At 32.3% G+C, this 20629-nt stretch overlaps 1 protein-coding gene across 2 annotated transcripts in view; it reads left to right on the forward strand.

Moving 5' to 3' along the window:
• Nucleotides 1–20629, forward strand: part of LOC148616566 (putative ATP-dependent RNA helicase DHX35) — a 133861-nt gene that overhangs the window by 1020 nt on the left and 112212 nt on the right. For both annotated transcript variants that reach the window (XM_088583722.1, XM_088583720.1), the window contains exons 2-18: nt 3007–3140; nt 3875–3967; nt 5154–5231; nt 6433–6537; nt 7268–7329; nt 9326–9395; nt 10579–10638; nt 11230–11273; nt 11963–12031; nt 13042–13138; nt 14100–14131; nt 14653–14734; nt 15960–16056; nt 16881–16934; nt 17576–17674; nt 18037–18161; nt 19195–19249. In XM_088583722.1, coding sequence (XP_088439848.1) covers nt 3007–3140; nt 3875–3967; nt 5154–5231; nt 6433–6537; nt 7268–7329; nt 9326–9395; nt 10579–10638; nt 11230–11273; nt 11963–12031; nt 13042–13138; nt 14100–14131; nt 14653–14734; nt 15960–16056; nt 16881–16934; nt 17576–17674; nt 18037–18161; nt 19195–19249 — 1356 coding nt within the window. The remainder of the gene's footprint in view (nt 1–3006; nt 3141–3874; nt 3968–5153; nt 5232–6432; nt 6538–7267; nt 7330–9325; nt 9396–10578; nt 10639–11229; nt 11274–11962; nt 12032–13041; nt 13139–14099; nt 14132–14652; nt 14735–15959; nt 16057–16880; nt 16935–17575; nt 17675–18036; nt 18162–19194; nt 19250–20629) is intronic.

Here is a 20629-nt window from a genome sequence, read left to right on the forward strand (position 1 = left end):
ACAACAGTTGCTAAGCCTATATATAGGCTCTTGGCAAAATACACGAGTATGAAAACTTTAAAATTATCATAACTTTTTTCATTTTTAAGATAACTGAAAAATTCTTTTGGTTCTCTACACTACCAATAAAACTCTTTTTATCCATGGAATTTTTAAATAAATATTCAGTAATTAGACTATACTCATAAAATGTATATGAGCATAAAAGTTTAAAAATAATTTTATATGAAAATAGAGGTTTACATGTAAATACATGTATCATTTTAAATTTATTTTTCAAGTAAAAGAGTTATAAATTCACATACAAAATATGAGTTATTTTATCTAAATGAGACATTTTACAGAACCAAACAATTGGATATGAATAACAAAGTTATATAAAGTTTAGAAAATTTGGATTCTAATCAAGAAATTGTCAATTGTTTATTTAGTTGTATATTTGCCAACCGATTTGACCCTAATGATATGCAAATTAGTGAATATGACATCACTAATGAGATTTGGTGAACTCTCCTATTTGACCTGATCCCTATCTATAATGGACAGGCTATAGCTATTCAACTGGACTTTAAAAAGATTACCCTAATTGCATTTTATCAAACAATCAAGTAATATAATAGTCTGAATTTCCTCTGACCTAGCAACCCTCCTATTTATTATTTGGATATTGATAACCCGGCATACAATGTACATGTATTAATATCCCAATAAAAAAGGAGAAGGGTTGCAGGGTCAGAGGAAATTCTGACTAGTAATATAATTACGAATGTGATTTTATACAGAAACAAAGATAATATTTGGTAATATATATACTTGTCGTATTTCAAGTTAAAAGTTGAAGCTGCTGAAATTGCTTCCAAAATTTCTACTCCTTATAAGAAGAACAAAACCAGTACTTTTATTTAAGGACTTTATATTAATATACACTCTTTGTTTTACTTTTGTGTATCATACATATCTGCATCTGTTTGCAAACATTTCACAAGAACAGATGTTTAGCAACTTACTCACTACTTATGTTTTATTAAATAGCCTCTTTTATGATTCTTCGGTAAAGTACATTTTTAGCTCACCTGACCAAAGGCCAAGTGAGCTTATGCCGTCACTTGGTGTCTGTTGTCGTTGTGGACAAATTTTTGAAAATCTTCATCTCTGAAACTACTAAACTGACTGGAAGTAAACTTGGTGTGATTGTTTCTTGGAGAATTGTGCACAAAATTACGATTGGGATTATTATTATGATCTGTGAAAAAAAATGGCCACCATTACTAAAAATAGAACATAGGGGTCTGAAGGCATTTTTTTGTAAATAACTCAAAAACCGTTGCTTTAGCAAAACTGCTAGGGTAATATTGTTAGCATCAAGAGACAGACCTATGCCGAAATTATCAAAATGATTTGTCAACTGATGTAGGAGTTATAGCCCATGAAACAGCTTTTTTTGGCATTTTTCGCTTGTACAAATTTGAAAATCTTCTTCTCAAAAGCCATTTTACAGAATTCAATGAAAGTTGGCATAATTGTTCCTTAGTGTATCCCACACAAAATGATTGTTGGGATTTGTGATCCATGAAAAAACATGGCCCCTGTTACTGAAAATAGAACATAGCGGTCATAAGGCAGTTTTTTTGCAAATAACTCAAAAGTTGTTTGCTTTAGCAAAATTTTGGCGTGTTAAAATTGTTCAGCATCATGAGATGGACCTATGCCAAATTTTCAAAACAATTCATCATTTGATATAGGAGTTACAGCCTTTAGTTTTTTGCCATTTTTTGCATGTGCAACTTTGAAAATAATCTTCTCTAAAACCATTATACGAAATTCATTGAAAGTTGGCATATTTGTTCCATAGGGTATCCTAAACAAAATGATTTAATTCATCAAAAAACATGGCTGCTGTTACTTAAAATATAACAAAAGGGTCGGAAGGCAGTTTTTGCAAGTAATTCAAAAACCTTTGCCTTTAGCAAAATTAGGGTAATATTGTTCAGCATCATGAGACTGACCAATGCCGAAATTTTCAAAACAATTCGTCTACACAACTCTTAAAATTTGTTTTTTTCCACACGTACAACTTGGAAAATCTTCTTCTCTAAAACAATTGAAGATCCCTTAATGATTTTTAATCTATGAACATAGGGAGCAGAAGACAGTTTTTTGAAAATAATTAAAAAAACTGTTGTCATCAGCAAAATTCTGGTCCTGGTTATAAAAATACTATTAAAATCATTTCCTGCATTTGACAATTAAGTTTATTTCAACTTAGCCTGTCTCATTCCTCAAGTTTTTCAAATAAGCAAATGGTAAACCAGGCGAGTGATTCAGGCTCCCTTGAGCCTTTTGTTTACCAGTTTGATGTTTACATCATAATCCAAGCATGTGTTTGATATATCTTCATGATTTTTTTTTTCAACTTTGTCCAGTGGACAGTAGTATAATTTTTGGTGCTGATTTTGTTTGAATGTCACTGACAGATATGTTCAACCTCTTTGGGCGGTTTCAGGTTGATCAGTTTGACCATGTTGCCATTGTCATGCTTCCACCTTCATTCAATGGGCAATCCAACAGTGGTTGCCATAGCCCCTTTTAGTCCTACTCTTTTTCTCATAATGAATTACTTCAATTCTTATCAAAATTTCTGTAATGACATTACGGAAATTTTGATAAGAATTGAAATAATTTATTACAATTTTAAGCTGAAAATTCAAGTAAATTGTCTTGGTGAGTAAAATCTATTTGTCCTTTGATTGACCCAAGAGTACATTGCTAATACAGGTTGAGCACAACAGTAAATCCCTTCTCTAGCCTTTCAAACACATATAGCTGTTGAATTATAAGTCTTGATAGTTCTTCCATAAAATGGGGGATTTCATCAAATTTAATGAGTCATTGATAATGATTACATATCCAGTCGAACCTCTTCCCCGCATTTATAAGTTTATTGAGCAACATTAACTCTGTATAAGAAATCAGACTCATTTGACATTATAGATCTGATCTTCTTAGGCACTGAAGCTCCTGATGCTGCACTGAATGAAGAAAGGAAATCTGTAAATGAAGATTCAGCTACAACTGTCAAATATAATCCGAACAGGTCATTGTCTATTGAGCAACAAAGACAGAGACTTCCTGTATTTAAGGTTTGAGATGGTTTTAACAGTAGTGTAAATTCACACTGTTTTTAAGAATGGTTTATTAAATTGCGAATTTTATTTTGTTTATAACAGTGTGCCATTTTGATAAATATATTTTTTAAAATGTAAACATCTTCATTTGTACATGTGCAAAAGCAGAATTGTAAGTATTGTAATAACCTGACAAGAATACATAATATATAAAGAGAAGGGATATGGTGAATATGTCAAAGAGGCAACAACCCCACCAGAATGAAAAATGTCCGCTAAAAGCCACTCGTCGGTTTTCAATGAATGACAAGGAAACCTTCACATCACAGGGCAGTCTGCAGCTGGCCCTAAAACATCTTACATAGGTACAGTGAAATAGTTGCCCTTATAGACTCAGCAACATGAAAGAAAACTGGAAATGGAAACAAAACAAGACATATATAATATACATGAATTGTTTGTGTACTGATAGATGAAAACCTTTTTTTTAATTTACATTTGTAATTGGTAAGTGTAATGCATAGGGAACTTTATTATTATTATTAATAATATTCGAATCTGTCATTTTCATAATTTTTATAATTATGTCTGTACTGTTCATTTTAATCATTTTTTAAGTATTATATTTTGATCATTTAATAGATAAGTAACAAATTCTAAGTAACCGATTCTTATTTTTTGGACAAGGATTTATACTTTATACTGTATATTTAATTAGCCATTCAAATATTGTTTGACTATTCCTACAGTTGAGGAATCACATTCTTTATCTACTAGAGAAGTATCAGACTGTTGTCATTGTTGGTGAAACTGGTTGTGGGAAAAGTACTCAGTTACCACAGGTAATTGTTCAATGAGGTAGAAAGTTTTAGAGCTTACCCTACCGATGCATCTTGTCCATGCTTCCAGTTTTTAGTGGAGTCTAAATTGCTCGTTTACTTTGCATGTATTATTTTGGTTATTTAATGTTGTTTGTTTAATCATAAAATGATTAATCAAAGCACCAAAGGTGCTGAAACTCGGAAGTCACTTGGCGTTAAACCTGCAAGATAGGTTCCTGATGTTTATTTTTTAAGCAATGTGCTAGAGTGCCGGTCATGACATGGACCAAGGTTTGAGAATGTTTTAGTGTTGAACCCATATTTCCCTTGCAACCTGCAGCAAAACAAAACAAAGATGTACACAAATATTGTGAAAATAAGATTATTGCCTTTGTTTACGTTCTTGAGACCTTAAAGTTGAAAAAAGGCAGCGGATGATGTTGATTGTGACGCTTTTTGATAAAATGATTTTGATTATAATACCATCCACGGGGCATAGTTAAAATCCAACACCACCCAAAGAGAGATAACTCCAATTAAATTGTATTGGCTTTTAACTAGTCTGGTTCCCGATCGCAATATTCAGTAGTCCTGGGAATCAGGATAGCTTTTAACTATCTTCTTTGAAATTACTACACAGTCAAGCAGCAAAAAATAGTTTGGTGTCTTGATTTACCAGTTCGACAATATTTAGCTAAAAATTAACACTTAAAAATGTTTGAAATATCATTCATTTGGGATATTGGTGAAATATTTTAAGTTTAAAAGAGAATCATGCATTAATTTGAAGACAGCATTTCCGTCCGTGAAGTTATCTGCCGGAAGCCCTTTTGTCATTCTCATCCTTACAATATTCGAAGCCACTCACGTGACTTCTGAGTAAAAATGACAATCAAGTTTATTCATAAAATTTTGGCCGTTAAATTTTAGGTGAAAATTGGCATTTAGATTTGGTTAAAAATTGAACTGTTGTAAGTATAAGTACATACTGCTGTTATGACAAAGAACAAGTCATTAGTAGTGTCCCATATCAAAGCTGACCATATCCCATCATGTTCAAAATCGGCCTTTTATGTAAAATTTTGAAAGAAAATTGAAATAAGCATAGAAATAGAACTAGTCATTAAAGTTTTACTTAGGGACCAAATATTTTGCTGAATTCACAGTTGCTAACAATAACAAATGTTAAATATTTATGTATTTTCAGTATCTACTAGAAGCAGGATGGGCGGAGAAAGGCTTTATTATTGGTGTAACACAACCAAGAAGAGTTGCTGCTGTCACAGTAAGATATTAATTTGGTTTTAGCCTTATTGGTCCTGTGTTAGTGTGCTTACCTCATGTGTGGAATATTATGCATTCAATCCCTAGTCAAGTAACACCAAGGACCTTAAAATTGGTAGTTGTTGGTTTCCAGCCAAGCACCAAGCATATATTGTGAACGTAGTATGGTATGTGATTTCTATGGTTTTGTTGGTAGGACAAACCATGAAATTTGATTGCCAACGAAAAGGGGATTTCTATTGATTTTTATACTGAAAGCCTAAAAACTTGAATTCAAGAATCCATGGACTTGTGTTTCTTCCCTAATCCATGAATTAAAGAACTTTCACAGTAGGAGATAGAGTGTCAGTTGGTCAGAATAGTGTGTCCACTCATGAGCTGTTGCTTCTGTAAGCTAGCACAGTAAAAATCCAGCTTGTTGTGTTTGACTAGTACAAAGCAGAGTCTGTTTGATTGACTCCGCATGTCAGACTAGTACATAGCAGGGTCTGTTTGATTGGCTCAGTGTGTTAAACTAGTACAAAGCAGGGTCTGTTTGATTGATCAAACATTCTCATCTTGAAATGCATGAAATATCTGCCATACAGTGTAAAACCAAAATCAAACAATCCATCATTTGTTTTTTTGTAAAACACTTTAAGACAGTGACTAGTATTTTGAAAAAGGGATTTTGTTTTTTTTTACTTTTGATTTTATTTTATCAAACAATGCTTTAAATTAATCTATCTTCTATGTTTATTTAAGATGTTGAATTTATGCTTTTTATGTTTATGTTTGTAATTATTCTGTTTTATGATGTCAAACATGCATGATACTTGTTAGTTACTTTCTCTGTTATGGCAAATTGGATAAGAGTGGTACAGTGGACTTCATTACTGCAACCAGAGACATCATAGTAGTCTATGGGTAGACAATAGATCTTGACCAAACTTAAGTCTGGCCCAATAATTTGTTTGTTGGGGTTTAACGTCCAAGCAGCAATATTTCAGCTATATTCAGACGACTCTGGCCCAATAAAGAGAATTAACTTAAGTCTGGCCCAATAAAGAGAATTATATAAACATTTAGTAGCTAACATAGATTTATATTAAAAGTGATACCACTCTTTTCCAATTTGCTATAATAATTATCCTGACAACAAAGCAGCAATATATTGTAACCTAAAAAGACCTTGTTGAGTTTTAGTGATGTATGATGTACAGGTTGCCAGCAGAGTAGCAGAGGAAAGAGGGTCTTTATTAGGAGGTGAAATAGGGTATACCATCAGGTTTGAGGACTGTTCAGAGGAGGGGACTACCAAGGTTAAGGTAAACTTGACTATTTAGGTAGTTTGATCTAAGTTATTGTTTAAGTACTTCTCTGTTTAAGAATCAGGCAAAATGTGTACAAGGTGTGGTACATGAGGAAAAAAAAACATGGACATTTTATGGCATGATCCAAGTATTTATACCTCATGACCTCCAGAAACAACCATCAAAGTGTTAGAAAAGTTTGCCTTTTTAAGATATTGATAGGTCAAATTTAGTTGAAATGCACTACGGAAAAATGGCAGGAAAATTTTCAAACACATTTTTCCTGTACAAGCGATAAAAATTATCTATGTCATAGATGCTTCAGGATATATTTAGATAGTTGTTCCATTGTTTTCTAGATGTATTGAATGTATTTGAGGCATAAAAGACCAAATTGAGAAAAATGATGTGCCACCTTTTGCCTGATTCTTACACAGAATGGTCCTTAAGAGTCTAGATTTCATGTCCATTTTATGGTATTTTAGGGAAAAATTATAGAAATTTGTTACATACGAGAAATAAAGTTCGCTAAATTTCTGTAAATTATTTATAGCTACAACATCATTACTGAAGTTCTTTTAAGGACTTTAAATTTGGTAGTCTTTGGGTTCTCATCTATCACATAATATTCAAGTTGAAAGAATCTCCTGGAATTATTTACTGTATTGTGCAAGTTATATTTGCCAAATTAAAACATTTCATATTATTGCAGTAGTCTCATGCTGTAATTTACTTCACATTTCAGTTTATGACAGATGGGCTGCTTATTAGAGAAATTATGGGTGATCCTCTCTTAAAGAAATACAGGTACATGTAATGTAAATGTGAATATGTTTAAGAAATTAAAAATATGACATTTACAAAAGTAAATGTAGTATTGATGCTTTTTGAAAAGCAACTGAACCCTTAAATGTTTATTATTCACTTCACCTCAAACAACCAAGCATTATTTATACATTTAACAGATAAAGCCCAAAACAACATTGTTTTTGTCTGCAAAACCTTTTACATCCAATGTTTATTATCAGAGGTAGACATAGAAAATAATAGCAGTGATAAAACATATACTGCTACCACACTGTCCAAAAAAGAGATTGTGGAAAACCATAAATCTGTGCTATCCTCTTTTGGTCTCTTTACCAAGGACAATGATTGTAATTTACCATCTATGTACTGGATTCCTATACTCCACAAGAATCAATACAAACAACGTTTCATAGGTGGATCTGCAAAATGTACCACCAAACCTCTTTCAAAACTTTTAACTTCTACACTCACAGTTGTCAAAGATGGTCTGCAGTCTTACTATGACACTTGTTACTCCTGTAGTGGTATTAATTCAATGTGGATCATGAAAAATTCAAAAGATCTTCTGGAGACCATCAATTCAAGATTATTATCAGAATGTAATAGCATTAAAACCTATGATTTTTCAACACTGTATATTTTTATTTCCCATATTTAGTTAAAATCCTGACTCAAAAACATTATACATCATTGTTTCTCCAGAAAAGATGGTACACTTAGATACAAATGTATAGTTCTTGGTAGAGATTCCTCATACTTTGTGAAAAATAATTCCAAATCAATTTCCAAATAAACAGAAGAGGATGTTTTCAAAATGCTGGAATTTTTTATCGACAACATATTTGTCCAGTATGGTGGACATGTTTTTCAACAAACAGTCGATGTTCCAATGGGAACAAGGTGTGATCCTCTACTTGCTTACCTCTCTCACTCTTATGAGACAGACTTTATAGCTGATGTGATTTAAAAGAAATAATATCGTTTAGCTAGATCCTTTAATCTCAGTTTCCGCTATATAGATGACATATTATTGTAAAACGATCCTAGTTATGTGGATTTGATATATCACATCTACCCAAAAGAACTTGAGATAAAGGATACTACAGACACTGTGAGGTCAGCCTCATATCTTGACCTACACTTAGAGATCATTTGGTAAAGGAAAACTATTGACCAAACTTTACAACAAACGTAATGACTTTTCATTCAGAATCGTAAACTTTCCTTTCATCTCTGACAACATCTCTTCAGCACCTGAGTATGGAGTTTTCACAACTAATACATTAAGCCAGAGCTTGCCATAACTATGCAGACTTCTTGTATTGTGCTAGACTTCTTACAGTTAGGCTTCTGGAACAGGGTTATGTTGCTACAGGATTGAAGTCATCACTACAAAAGTTTTATGGTTGTCAACATGAATCATGGATTGTTATGGTGTATCCATCTGACCATGAAAACTGATTTGCAACTCTGCGTGTGTTTCTAGAAAAGCAGAGGACACTTACCCTAGCAGTGCACCTGGTTCATGCTCCCAGTTTTTAGTGGAGTTCGAGTTGCTCATTTACTTTTGTTACTTTGTATGTATTACTTTGGTTGTTTTATGTTCTTTGTTGTGTTTGTCTATTTTCCATGTCTGGTCTTTGTCCCTGGATTGCGTTCTTTTGAATTCTGCTATAACTGGTTCCCTTGATTGTTCTTAGTCTTTCATCATTAGGCAAGTTTTCAAAAGGAAAAAAGTAGAGGAATTTTGATGAAATTTTTCAAATCATAACAGAGCCATTTCCTGGTTTTGGCAAAAAAGGGTGTAGGGGAGGGTCTAGAAAAGGAGCAATCCCCCTCCTTAACATTAGAAAATTTTGAAAAATGGAACATTTTTTGACACTTCTGATGTTTTCTGAACTAGGTTTTATGAGTTTGATATTTCATTAATTGCAAATAGGGGGTTGCAATAACACCAAAGACAATGCACGAACATACTGATATACCTCTTTTCCAGCGTAATTTTGTTAGATGAAGCCCATGAAAGATCTCTCAATACTGACATCATCTTGGGACTACTGAGAAAAGTAAGTAGAAATGTACGAATGATCTGCAACCTTGTTTAATTTAATCAGGCTTATTTTAATTCCTTCATGTGAAGGTCCCGATATAAGAACATGTATGTATAAACTAACATAATTTTAGTTGGATGTTTGAAAGGGGAGATAATCAAACTGTGATGTTTATTTATTAAAAGAATTTAAAAGTGCAAACTGTGAAACCATATAACAGAAAACTAATATAACAGAATTTATTGGTTTAGAAAGATGTATATGAAGCAGTTGTTGTTGAGGCTTACAAATGTAAATAATGCAACGTGTAAAATTACATGTTAAGGTCTTACTAAAATAGGGTATCTTTCATGTTCATATACTTCCGGTATTACACATAAAGTGGCCAGGTACATGTATTATGTGAAACCCTCTGAAAAGTTGCTTGTCAGTGCATCCCTCCATCTGCCTGTCCATCCCTCAATGGTTTCAGAGTGGTAACTTTAGAAGGTATGTAAGGCTATTCAAATTTTATAAAGTTATTCAGTATCATAAAATACAGATCAGGTTCAAATTTCAGTTTGATTTAAATATTTACATATAAGTTATGACCCTTTTGAGTTTTTAGCCCCAAAAAATTACTGAAATGTGGACATCCTTAGTTTTTTTTTACTTTTTTTGTGTTAAGTAGCTGTCTTTGTAAGAATCATGCAAAATCTGCAAAAATGTGATACACCCCGAAAAAGGCTACATATTTTTATTTTTGTAATTAAGTTGTTTTATGGGTCTATACTTTGAAATGTGTAATTATTTTTTTCAAATCTGCCTGCTCGTAGGAGATAATTGACATTGAAAATAAGTAGATTCTATTGTATTTGAGCGCCATTTACAGAGTTATCTCCCTTAATTTTGAAATCTACAGTGCATTCTATATAATCTTTATCTCCGGCTTATATGAAAAACCACATGTTTATGTCTGTTTACTGTGACATTTCAAACAAAATATCAAAAATAAAAATATGTAGGCTTTTTACCCATGAATCACATTTTGCATGATCCTTAGCTGGAGTGCTACTTAAGTGTTTTGAAATGTGTGTAGAACCGTATGTTTATGGCAAAACTTTGTGGTCTTTTTTGTTTGGTCTGAATAAAAAAAAATATATAAATGCTATATAAAGATGATAGAAATTTTTTACAGGTTTATAAATGTGTTTTTCAGATCCAGAAGAAAAGAGAAGACTTGAGAATAATCATAGCATCAGCAACTTTGGATGCAGAGGTAATTTGAGTGAAGTCACAGTGTCTCCACTCAACACATCAGAGTCATCTCTGTCTCTGAAAATATGTTGTTTGCTTTTTGCTTTTTTTCTATATACTAACCAAGATTTTTCAATTATATTCTGAAAAAAAAAGAAGTGAAAAAAAAAGTCAAATTGAAATAATCTTACCTCAGTTTTATTTTGGGTGAAGACAATAGAAGCATTATTTTCCTCCAGGGTGTAGAGTGAAGAAATAAAAAATTCTTGCTGACAGAAGTATATCTTTTGGTTTGTTTGGGGTTCGAATTATTTTTCTGAGTTATTACGGACTGAGGATATTTTTTTTAATGTCCTTAACTACCCTTTCAGGTCTTGCATGGACTGCACTTAGTTAACATTCGGTATGGCCATTGTTCTTTCTGGTTAAGGCCTGCATTGAATTCCTAATCTATGTCAGTGGAGTGAGATTGTGATAGTAGGCATTCATATAAATGGTGAAATAGTTTAATAAAGAAATACTTGTAAGAATTGTATGTTTCTTGTATGATAGTGTTTAGAAGGAAATCTGAGTTTTGCCATCACCAGTTATTGTTGTTATTTTTTTGTTTTAGGAAATGAGAGATTTTTTCAACAATAATGAAACAGGTGACAAAAGGTGAGAACTTCCCTATAATCTCTGAATGTACTGTGATGGCTTTATGTGACCTTGACTTTAATTTGATGTTAAGGTACTTTTAAGCATTTTTTGGGGAGAAAGTGTTCTGGTCATACTTGGTTGTCCTTTTGACCAAGGTCAAGGACTTTTGGAATGGCTATATAACACCATTGGATAATGTGTCAAGATATTTAAATGACCTTTATTCTCAAGATTATTAAGGAAAAACTGTTTAGGTCATAATTCTTTGTCTTCTAAACTGAGCTTAAAATCTTTAGCATGTTGATGTATCACCATGGGATAGTGTACGTTGATGACCTTCAAGTGACCCTGACATACTTGGAGGTCAAAGGTATGCACTGCTTAGAGAAAGATAGCTTACATTACAGTGTTTTCGTCTTTTTACGTAAGTGTAAAACCTAAGTGGGTTTATCAGCGTTAAGTGGTGTGTCACATATTATGATGACTTTCATGTGACCTTGACCCTTTATGCTTTTATGGTTTTTATTTCTTAAGTTTTTGCTAAGCATAATATATGCATATGAATTTGGGATATGGAGACATGATTTAGTGCAATAGAATAGTTCTTACTAGTTCTTTCTGTTTTTTGTTTGTTTGTTTTGTTACTGTCTGTTGCTGATTGGTATTTGAATATTCTTAATTCTTAATTTCTGTACTTTCACTTTCAGCAAAGATACAGCAGAGATTATGACAATAGAAGGAAGAAACTTCCCTGTTGATATCCATTATGCTTTGGAGTAAGTTTCTCAAAATAAGTTATTACTTAAATAGCTAATTTAATTACAATGATACACAGTTTTAGTAGAAAAACTGTTAATTTGATGTTTTGGAAAAAAATTAAAAGCTATTTACTGTATAGATACTTTTTGTGGGTAGTATTTTTTGGTTTGTTAAAGTTTCTCCAGTTTATTGACTTGTACAGTTGCAGTTTTTAATTTAAAAATCATTTTTTTTAAAAAATCTCAAGTTTTATGTTTCATTGGGCATTACCCCACAAACAAAATTTTTTAACAGTATAGAAATTTTTGACACAAATTGGGCCATTACATGATTTTTTTTATGAAAACAGTTTTAATTGAATTTCAGTTGAATGTTTTGTAATACCTTCACATATTTGAGCTTTATGTCAAACTGGTAGTGAAGTGCTATCCACATACCTGTGTACACATGTGCACTTAAACATGTTGTTTATTATCCCTTTACTCAATGAGTTGGTGGTATAATGGAATCACCTTGTCTGGCTTCCATTCCATCTGTCCATCTATGGCTTTATATAGATGGGCATATCTTGTTTGCAATTTTGTGTGCTGTCCGATAATAATTTCCTGTATTGTGAGACTTGTCATTTTTTGCTATATTGAGTGATAGAGAAAGTTTTCCTCACAAAAATCTCAGTTACCACTGGATGGATTGATTTGAAATTTGATATGTGTCTTCATATAGACGGGGCATACATTGTAAGGGAATTTGGTCACTATACAATATCAAATCCTGCTTTTTGGTACTTGTATGAGTAGGGGTATAAATTTCACATTGTGCTATATAGCCAAAGTACAATGTCTTCAAAGATATGGTCATGCTAGATACATCATTTTAGTTCATTTTTTATGGCTGTGGCAATTGCATGAGAGATGTGTGCTTTCAAAAATTTGTTTTTAGAATTAGAGTTGTTGTGTACAAATGGGTTTATGATTATTATGAAAATATTCATTCAACAAAAATATACCAGAAATGTTTTTTTCTATAGCCCGGTGCCAGATTACCTGAAGTGTACTGTAGAAACAGTAATGAAGATACACCATGGAGAAAAAGAGGGAGACATCCTGGCTTTTCTGACTGGGCAGGTAGTATAAACTGTATACAAAATTAATTTCATGGTATTCAGATCAGAGTCTATTGCCTACATGCTTAGGCATTTAGACATTGTCAAACCTGACAAAGCTTAGTCATAAAGGATAACTCTGCAGATTTAATCCACTATTTTAGCGACTTTTTTACTAGCAGTAGTTCTTTTTTTTTAATAATTAAAAAATATCACTAGTACCCTCAGCTTTCTATTCAGATTTTCAAAGTAACAAAGGTCATGTCTGCTTTTTTCTGTAAAAGCATTAGTTGTTTTGCTAAAATTCTTTTTTGGAGATATATTACTGTGAAAGTATTTTTTTCCTTAAGGTTCCAATTTTCCTGGTTTTTTGTGGGTGAGCAACAAAAAAGAGTTTTCCATTGATGTGTATACTGAAGACCTCAAAACCACAGATTCAAGAATCCATGAACTGGTATATCTTTCTCAATCCACGAATTTAAATACTTTCACAGTAGTTGTAAAAAATGACAAAAATAAAATCCATCTACAAGAATATTAAAGTCTTATCTGCCACAAATAGTAGAATTGAATTATATCTTATGCATATATGGTAAAATCAGATTTAAACCCACTAATTTTTTTCATCCAGTCACCGCATGTAATATCTAACAACTCTCTGTTTGACTTTCTTTTTAAATGTTTCGCCTCGGTGGTCTCAGGGTAGTGTGCTTGCACACAGGAGGTAGTGGGTACAATCCCCAGCCGATGTTAAACAATAATCAATCAATCAGTCAATTTTTCAGAATCCGCATGTTTTTTCCTTTAAACAATATTAGTGCTTTCACAATCCTAAAAGCTGAAATCTGATTGGCTAATCAGAAAGATTATATAAACAGAAAGTAGAATGGGATATTGTTAGATTCAACATGCAGTAATTGGAAGAGGTAATTAGTAGATCTAATTTTTATTAGATTGATACATGTAGTGTACTTTTGTTTCAGGATGAAGTTGAAGCTGTGGTCAGAATGTTGATGTAAGTTTTATAATGGTTTTTACTTCATTATTTTGCATCAGTTAGTAGTTCATTTTATATAGAAAGCTTTTGTTTATTGAATTTTTTCAGTGAAATAAATATTTCACATCCAAAATAAGTTTTGAGAGTATCCACTCATTTACTTTGATTATGGAACATCACAGTACTCAGCTTATATGACAAAGATGTTTTATGATATAGTGGTGAAAGTTAAATTGAGATTTATAGTTTCGTTGGTTCAATGAAGTTTATTTTTTTCAATGAGGGCATGAATATCTTTTTTTATTTCAGACCCAGATTCTAAGGATGACATACCTGGTGTATGCCCCCTAAAATTGGGAAAATTTCTTCTCTCTTTTTTTAATATCTTTATTTTTCACAAATTCTGTCCCCCCCCCCCCCTCCCCAAAAAAAAGTTATTGTCTTGCTTCTATTAACCTTTAATTCTATCTTTGCCCCTCATATAAAATCCTGGAGCCACCCCTGTATTTTGAAATTAAGAATGTTTTTTTTTCTTCCAGAGATGAAGCCAAGAAATTGTCTCGAGATGATCAGAAGATAAAGGTTCTTCCTATGTATGGTACTTTACCCTCGTCAGAACAGGTTAGGAGATTGTTTTTCTAAATTCTTTTGATTTTACAGTAGCACTACAAGGGAATTTTCTATGAAAACCAATACATTGTATGAGACTTTTACAAATTGAGAAATATATACCGGTAAGAGTCTTAACAACCATGCTAATTACTCACAGAAAAAATGTTCTTATTTTTATTTTGACAGAAATGATTAAATATGAATACTTCACTCATGAGTACTTGACTCATTTCAAATAGTTGTTCAGTAATCATGATTGCTTTAAGATAGATTATACACTGAATCTACGATCCATTAGATTGATTGATTAATTATTGGGGTTTAACGCCTGAGCAGCAATATTTCAGCTGTATTCAGGCAATGAACATGAAATGGATGATAAAAAGAACATGAAATGATGATGATGAAATGAAAAATGGGATGGGACACAAGGATGATAGGGTAAAAAAAAAATGATTGCCACTATAAAAAGGGAGGGATGGTTAGGGTTTGGCAATTTAACCTCCAGTAGCAGAGCACAAAGGTTCCTACTCCTATTGAATACCGTAGCAGGGTTCTTTAGCGTGCAAGGTACGTGCCATCTTTCCCAACACAGTGCACCACTATGGTTTGTGGTCAGGTTTTCCGTATTATAACCTGATGGCCAGAGCATGTGACACGCCATGGGTACCCCATTCCACCATCTGGTGCACACAACCCAATTGCTCTGTGGGCAGATCGCCCTAGCAGTGCTGCTGAGGGCCTGTTCTTTTGACACCCGGACCCACATGGAGCACAATCCATTGGAAATCACAATAATAGATCACTGCATGTGCAATTTTGTTAACTAAATATAGATTCTCCATCAAGAGAAACTGAAATTGAAGGAGTATCTGTTATTCCCATTTTAAAACAATTTTGTTGTTTTGCATGATTTTCCCCATCAATTACCCATCCATATTTTCCTATAATAATTTATCACAAAACTTCTGGACTTTACTTTGTACACGTTCTAACGATTGCAGCTGTACAATGTTGACGTTGATGAATTGACAAATTTGCGAGGCCTAATAACCTTAAATTTAACCAATTAAATAAATCCACTACACAAGACTTTTTTATTCCCTAGGGAATTCAATTATTTTTAATCTACTGGTGGTATGGAAATTTGTCAAAAATGGGAGAAAAAATATTAAGTGATTTTTAGTTAAAATTTGCATCATTCTTTCTTACTAATTGGTATATACATTTTCAGATGAAGGTATTTGAGAGAACTCCCAGAAATACAAGGAAAATAGTAGTAGCTACCAACATAGCAGAGGCTTCTATTACTATCAATGGCATTGTTTATAGTATGTAGTATTTCATTTCCTTCATTGTATCGTTTTCTTTCTTGTGCTAAGTGTACTACTGTACATTCAGTACTGTGAAGCTATTTACATGTATATTTATATGTAATATTTGGAATTGTACAATCAAAAATTGAAATAGTTCATTACAATCATAATTTGTACTCAATGAGTGGGTGGTATATTTAAATCACCTTTATTATCTGTCCAGCCAAATTTCTTTCTAATTATCTCCATTTCCAATGGATGGATTTATTTCAAATTTGGTATGTTGCTTCACATATAAATGAGGGATACTTTGTAAGCAATTTTGGATGCTGTCTGATATCAACTTCCTGTTTTGTGGGTCTTTACTATTTTTCATTATATGGAATGATAGAGAAAATTTTCCTTGCAAAAATCTCAATTTACAGGATTAATTGGTTTCAAATGGTTGTTCACTTGCAATTAAGAGGATTAAGTTCACTTGGAGCAGTATATGACATCAATTTAAATTCTTGAAAATATCTTTCTCAATAGTTCGGATACTGTGGTTAATGTGCTCAATGCATTTCAACTGATTATCTTGTTGTTTGTAAGATAAGAATAAAAAAGAAATAATTTGTCCGAATGCATTTAGAGATAATACCACAAAAATACATATACAAATAATCTTATACTTGTTATGCCATGAAAAAATGTACATGTTTTAAGATTCATTCTTGTCCTCATTATTGCCTTGAACTTTTAAAAAATCATATTAAATGGTTTACTGAAACTGCCTAAGGTAAATATGTGTATATTGAATTTTTCATAAACCAACTAATGTTAAAATGTTATTTTTACAGTTATTGACTGTGGATTTGTAAAGATTAAAGCTTACAATCCTACTACAGGAATAGGTATGCTATATTATATTAAGCTTTTACACATACATGCACATACAAACAAACATTCACATACACATACAAATACACTCACACATACACACATACACATACAAACAAATATTCACATACACATACACATACACATACACATACAACATACATACCCATTCACATACCCATACTCATACACATACACATACAAACAAACATACACATACATATACAAACACACACAAACATACACCTAAAACAATTTAGGACCTGAGAATATCTTGTTCTGAGTGCTTTACAGTTGATATTATTGTGATTTTGCACATTTTTTGCACATAAAACCATTGTAATGTTATCATTAGAGATGTCATATGCTAAATAAGGATAAATTAATTATCATTGGTTATCTTCACTTGGATAGATTTTCTCACTTTCACTAAACCTGCTCAAAGAAAAAAATAATCTTGTTGAACATGATCAACAATGTTATTTACTAATGACCATTCCTAAAATTGTTTTCATAATTAGTGATTTTTTGTTGGTATTGAAGGGTGAAAAAATGAAGTAAGGATAAACATTGACTTCTAATTTAAGATATTTCTTTAATTTAAAAAAAAAAAGATTGTTGAAGTAAGTTTTCTTATACTCATTTACTTTTGTAGAATCTCTTGTGATAATACCAATATCTCAGGCCTCAGCCAATCAGAGAGCAGGTAGAGCTGGACGTGTCCGAGCTGGCAAAGCTTACAGACTGTATACAGGTACATTATATTTAGTTAATACAGTTCAGTGTAATGTTGACTTTCTTTTTTATAAAAGACAAGGAGGTTGTAGCTTGCATGTATAAAACTAAGGTTGAACATCTTGAATATCCACATAATATTAACAGAAACTAACCACATAAATATTGACCAACCTTTTTTTTCTTGCAGTCTGATACAATTGCTACATTTTATCTTTGACTACTTCTGCTATGGTGTAAATTGTATACATATATTTTAATGAAGGGTTGACTTACCATGAATAAAAAAGAAATTTACAGTGTGATTTCAACTGTTATTGCTACAATGGATAAAAATAAGAAAAATAAATTTATAATTGATTTCATAATTTATCTCAACAGAGGAGAGTTACTCAAAGTTACCAATAGCAACAGTACCAGAGATGCAAAGATCTGATTTAGCACCAGTGGTGTTACAGCTAAAGGCTTTAGGGATTAGAAATATAGTCAAGTTTCATTTTCTCTCTGTAAGTGAACAAGGCTTAATTTCTTAGGCAGTTCATGTAAAGGATAAAGTCATTTAGGGTGTTTTTTTGTCCCTTATTATACTCGGCGTCACATAAATAACATATTGTTAAAATTTGAATAAAAATATTTTCTACGACTTGATTGACACCTACTGTCGTTTAAATTGTCTTAAATGACTTGCTCATTCGTTTAGCCAAACGGCTTCTCCCTAAACAAGTCGCTTATTAGCTTAAATCATGCGGGAAAATCCCATACTAATATCCGCCATGTTGGTTTCTACGGGATGATTTGTTTACAGACGAAGTTCGTAAGTTCCCGTCGAACTCCGGTGACAATCGTCTGCTTGATCAACTTCTCGGTATTGTACGTTGTTCGCGTAAAATAAATCCGAGATATCCGAAATAACGCTGAAATGCATTCTGGGTTCTTCGGTTTTTGGACAAACCATTTTAACGTAAACAACATCTCCTAGCAACCCGATCACTGTAAACATGGCCAACTTTTTACAATGTAAATATTGGCACCGAGAATTAAAATCTGACCGGAATTTAACGATTCAATGTTTAGGGAGAAGCCGTTTGGCTAAACGAATGAGCAAGTCATTTAAGACAATTTAAACGATGGTAGGTGTGTCAATAAAGTCGTAGAAAATATTTTTATTCAAATTTTAACAGTATGTTATTTATGTGACGCCGAGTATAGTTTGAGTTTTTGTTCATGGTAATTAACTTATACCACTCTGAAGTTCAGAACCTTATATGGTACATAGAAATTGTCATATGATAAATTTTCTTTTTGTGTAACAACATGTTGAAAAAAGTGAGAAAAAAAAATGCTAAATTTTGCTAAAGAAAACAAATAAATTACAATATGAGAGGCATTTTTTTTATTTGAAATGGCAAAAAAAAATGTCCATGCCATTGTAAACCTTCAAAACTTAGTTACTCAAAGATTAATTTTTTTCTATGATATTTGATGAAGTTAGAACATATGTGTATTATATTTTTCTTGACTATGAAAATCTCTTTGTAGCCACCACCAGCTCAAAACATGGTGAGAGGTTTAGAGCTCTTGTATGCTCTTGGAGGTAATTTCTATTATTTATTTGTGATTCATCTGTTTTTACATTCACACTGGTTGTTCAGACTTTCACAATCTTTTCAATTTTTAAGTTATTGCACACTTTTGTAAATTGCATAGTTGACTTTCATGGACAATGTACCATCATACTGACTTTTGCATTACTGATAAACAGAACAACCACAGTTTTGAGGTCTTAAATGACAACAAGGACTCCAGTTTCACATCTCACTCTGTTTGAATTGCTGCAATACTGGTGATAATTATACTCCCATTTAACAAGTGGATGATTTATTGAAATCACCTTGTCTGTCTCTTTGTCAGACTTTTTATCACCAAATTCTGGGCTCTCACTTGACGGATTAATTTCAAATTTGGTATGTGACTTTATACAGATGGGGCCTTACATAAACTGTTTTTGTTGCTGTTCTATATCAACTTCCTGTATGAGTTGCGTGACAATGTGTTTAACTTATGTTTCTGTCATAACCCTGAAAATTAGCATTATTCTACATTTATATGATAGTTAGTTCATAAAAGTGAAGACTTTATCAAGAAAAGATGGCTCTCAGTCATTTATATGAAAATATAACCAACAAAATTTTTAGTTTACTTTGATAAAAAAACTTATTCCTGTTATGTCTACAAACATGAAACCCAGTGAAAGGATAGCATTTTGTGGACAACATTAATTTTATACCCCCGCTCAACAAGTGGATGGTATATTGGAATCCCCTTGTCTTCCCATCATTTTGTTCATCCTTCTGAATTTAGCTGCAATTATCTCATATTCCAATGGTTGGATCAATTTTGAATTTTGTAGTGGGCTATATATAGATATAGCATTTGTTGTGAGCAATTTTTGGTGCTGTTCAATGTCAACTTCCTGTTTCTGGGGACTTTGCCATTTTTTTACTATATGAAATGATAGAGAAAATATTCATCACATAAAATCTCGGATCCCATGGATGGATTGGTTTCAAATTTTGTGTGAAGCTTAAGATAGATGGATAGATGTAAATAATTTTTTTTCCTGTCTATTATTAACTTCCTGTACAAAATATCATTGAGACAATCACCCACAAATTAGGTACGTGTATGCATAAATAAGTAGAGTACAATATGAAGAGGGCATCATTTTAAATGAAGTTTTGAATATAAAGAACACCATTATGCTACATTAAAACACAGTACAACCTTCTTATTCTTATCATAAACTGATAAGTGTGCAGTTTTTCTACACATCTGTATGGCCTATTTTTAGCTCACCTAGCCCATGGGCATGTGCGCTATTGCCATCACTTGGCATCCATCGTCCATCGTCGTTGTCCTTAACAAATTTTCAAAACTCTTCTCTTCTGACACTACTTGACCAATTTGAACGAAA

This window comes from Perna viridis, chromosome 5, assembly GCF_037379345.1.
Source record: "Perna viridis isolate PV_CMFRI_1.1 ecotype Kerala chromosome 5, ASM3737934v1, whole genome shotgun sequence".
In the NCBI taxonomy this organism is placed as follows: domain Eukaryota; kingdom Metazoa; phylum Mollusca; class Bivalvia; order Mytilida; family Mytilidae; genus Perna; species Perna viridis.